At 42.5% G+C, this 2,948-nt stretch overlaps 1 protein-coding gene across 1 annotated transcript; it reads right to left on the bottom strand.

Moving 5' to 3' along the window:
* Positions 1-605: 605 nt before the first annotated feature.
* gdnfb (glial cell derived neurotrophic factor b) lies at positions 606-2,609 on the bottom strand. Its single transcript, XM_068566609.1, has 2 exons — positions 2,375-2,609; positions 606-1,596 (listed from the first exon to the last, which is right to left on the bottom strand). The coding sequence occupies exons 1-2, from the start codon at positions 2,607-2,609 to the stop codon at positions 1,043-1,045; spliced, it is 789 nt and encodes a 262-aa protein (XP_068422710.1). The 3' UTR covers positions 606-1,042.
* Between the last annotated feature and the right edge of the window lie 339 nt (positions 2,610-2,948).

Here is a 2,948-nt window from a genome sequence, read left to right as displayed (position 1 = left end):
TTACACAGCAATTCATCTGAGGGCAGACATGAACTAAGCAGTGAAAAAACAAGAATTCTTTTAATCACGAGGATGTAATGTTTTAAAATAGCTTTTCTCTTATAATTAAAAACAAAAACAGGGAACAATGGAGTCAAACTAAACTATTGGAACGTTGTAAACGCTAAGATACTGAGGAAGGTTTCCCTGTGAAGTTTAGATTAGTGCTAATGAGCTGCGTGTTGTGTGTACAAGCAGGTGAGCGCTGCATATACAGTCCTGTCGCCGCTTTCAGATATTCCACTGATCGACAATTTTTAATTTTTTTTTTAAAGAAATTGGATTTGCAAATGTTTTATAAGAAGGAAAACATATTCAATACTTCTTTTATACATCCAGAATACATAATGTATTTTGATGAAAGACACTGAATGCACTCCACAGGGCACCTAAAAGATACTTTTGGAATGTAAACCACCTGGTATTTTACGGCTTTTATATATATATATGTATATATATATATATATATATATATATATATATATATATATATATATATATATATATATATATATATATATATGCACCTTTGGCACACTCTGAGATATCACACTGCAGTAATAAATAACATAATGTATTCTTTTTATAAAAACGAAATAAATATCAATAAGTTAATAAATTCAAGATTTCATAAATACATTTCATGTGTGTATAAAGATTTTCATGTAACATACTGCTATACAGTAGACAGATGACGTCTGCCGAATCATGTCTGATTGATTTCAGGCATTTCGGTTGAGCATCCATAGAAACATTTCAAGTCTCTCTGAACATATAACATAGGTGTAAACTGTATAGGAAATTGTAGCTATATTGGAGGAAGAAGAGGTTCATTGCTTTGGGGTAAAACTGTGACCTCGTCACCTTAAAGATTCCTTTAGCGGTGGACTACATGGCCCACACAAAATGCCTGAAAGCTTCCTGACAGTGAGACAAGTCAGAAGAAAAACCCTCAACAGCGTTCTGCTGAATACAAAACGACACAAAGCCTAACACAAGCTCCCTACACACAACCACACTTCCTGGCCGAGTGCTTCCTCACGGTGTGGTAGACGAGGTTGTCGTCCAGGAACGAGAGGTCGTCGTCAAACGCTGTTGGTCGACAGCAAGCCTGCGGCGGCGTGTCTTTAGGGGGAAGCCTCTTGTTGTGGACGAGGTTGTAGAGGATTTTGTCGTAGTTGGTCTCAGACTTCCTGCAAGGTCCGGAGCAGTACCTGAATATCATTTCCTCGCTGGAGCGGTAGCCGAGGCCGAGGTCCGTCACATTGAGGTGGATCTGTTTGAGAACACAGCCTTGTCCTCCTCCCTTGGCCTTCCTCCCTGTCCCCCCTCCTCTGGCTCTCCCTAAACGCCCCCAAATCTGCTGGCTCGCCCCATTCTTCCTCCCCCGTCTGTGTCGGGTCCTGCCGCTCAGTTCTTCTTTCGGGGGGGAGGCGGTGGTGGAGGAGGGAGACGAGGACACGGTGGATGAGGAGGAGCGACGCATTCTACTGATGGTCACTTTGATGAAGTCCACCACGTCTTCCAGCTCGTTTGGGGGTGGTTCCTCCATGGTGTCTGAAACACATCAAGAAATGGCACTCTTACAAGCACATGTTGTTTCACTCTCTCATCAATCACTCTGGCTCTGGAAGAGATGCAGTAGTGTGTCAGAAACTACACACGCCAAAATGGAACACGTTGTATTGTTTGTTTGAGGAATTCCCTTTGAAGTTGCAAATAGATTCCATTCTTCTATATGCAACACACTGTTGTATATTTAAGTGGACTTGAGCAGATGCCGTCATCACACTCCACGACTAATACCATTAGAGTGTGGATTGACATACAATGCATCAACAACTATTGCCATAGTAGATCTATTGATCTACATAAATACACGTTTTTATTTGTATCTATCAGTTATGAAGATGGACGACATTTCTTTGTCCTTTGTGAGGAATAAGTACAATGAGGTTTCTGCCTGTTAGTCAGAAAAAAAGAGTAATTTAAGTCATTTAGCATTTGCACATATTTCAGTTACTGGATTTTGCACCTAAATACATACATCCGAATACACAATTAAAAAAAGCCACTATATATATATATATATATATATATATATATATATATATATATATATATATATATATATATATATATATATATATATATATAGCTCCCAACGTTTGTAATATAGCATTTAATTTGTTGTATCTGACTCAGAAAAACAACGTAATTTGATCTGTTCTATAAACATCATAAAGTTTCCGGCTGAATGCAAATTACTTCCAAGGATGCTTTTTGGGCACTTTGGACAGTCCATAAAAAAAAAAAAAAAAACACAGGCTCTTACATTCCTCCCCTCCAGCCAGCGTCTCTTCCCAGTCCGCTGTACCCGCCTCCGCGCGGCTGATGCCAGGGGAAGTGACAGACAGGCGGATCTGAACCAGCGGGAGCTCCAGGGGAATCTCGGGGGCGCGCCCGTTACTCTTGGTGGACGTGGACTGCGGTCGGCCCCGGAGCAGCCGGCTCGCGTGCACGGCGCACAGCAGTATCAAACAAGTGGTCAGGCTATCCCATAACTTCATTGTCCAGCTCAGTCCGGCAGAAGAACATGGCGCAAGGACTCGAATCAAACAGCTATCATCCGGCAAACGCGATTAACGGCATATTGAAGGCGTTCAAGAGTTGGAGAGGAAAAAGGTGGCGCGCGCTCATCGGCTCGGCGTTCCTGCCACTGAGAACGTGGAGGATCAATGTGTTACTGCCTGCGTAGCCTGCTGTACACTGCACGCTATCACTCGCATGCCAGCTGGCAAACGCTGTGCAGCGTGGCGCAACATCCAAGGAGGCACGAAACCGAAGGCAGATGCGCCGAATGCAAAGCGAAGACTTCTCCCTGAAGTTTGCAAATCCAACGACGCTTG

The sequence above is a fragment of the Clinocottus analis genome, unplaced genomic scaffold (assembly GCF_023055335.1).
Source record: "Clinocottus analis isolate CAN_PGR_092001 unplaced genomic scaffold, fCliAna1.0.p SCAF_7, whole genome shotgun sequence".
Lineage (NCBI taxonomy): Eukaryota > Metazoa > Chordata > Actinopteri > Perciformes > Cottidae > Clinocottus > Clinocottus analis.
The sequence above is the reverse complement of the archived record's forward strand: the minus strand, read 5'-3'. Positions and strand labels throughout refer to the sequence as shown.

Bases quoted from the DNA above. Each gene is read 5' to 3' on its own strand.
- gdnfb (XM_068566609.1), bottom strand. From the start codon at position 2,609: ATGAAGTTATGGGATAGCCTGACCACTTGTTTGATACTGCTGTGCGCC. The intron at 1,597-2,374 runs GTAAGAGCCTGT...GATGTGTTTCAG, and splicing joins GCTGGCTGGAGGGGAGGAAT to ACACCATGGAGGAACCACCC.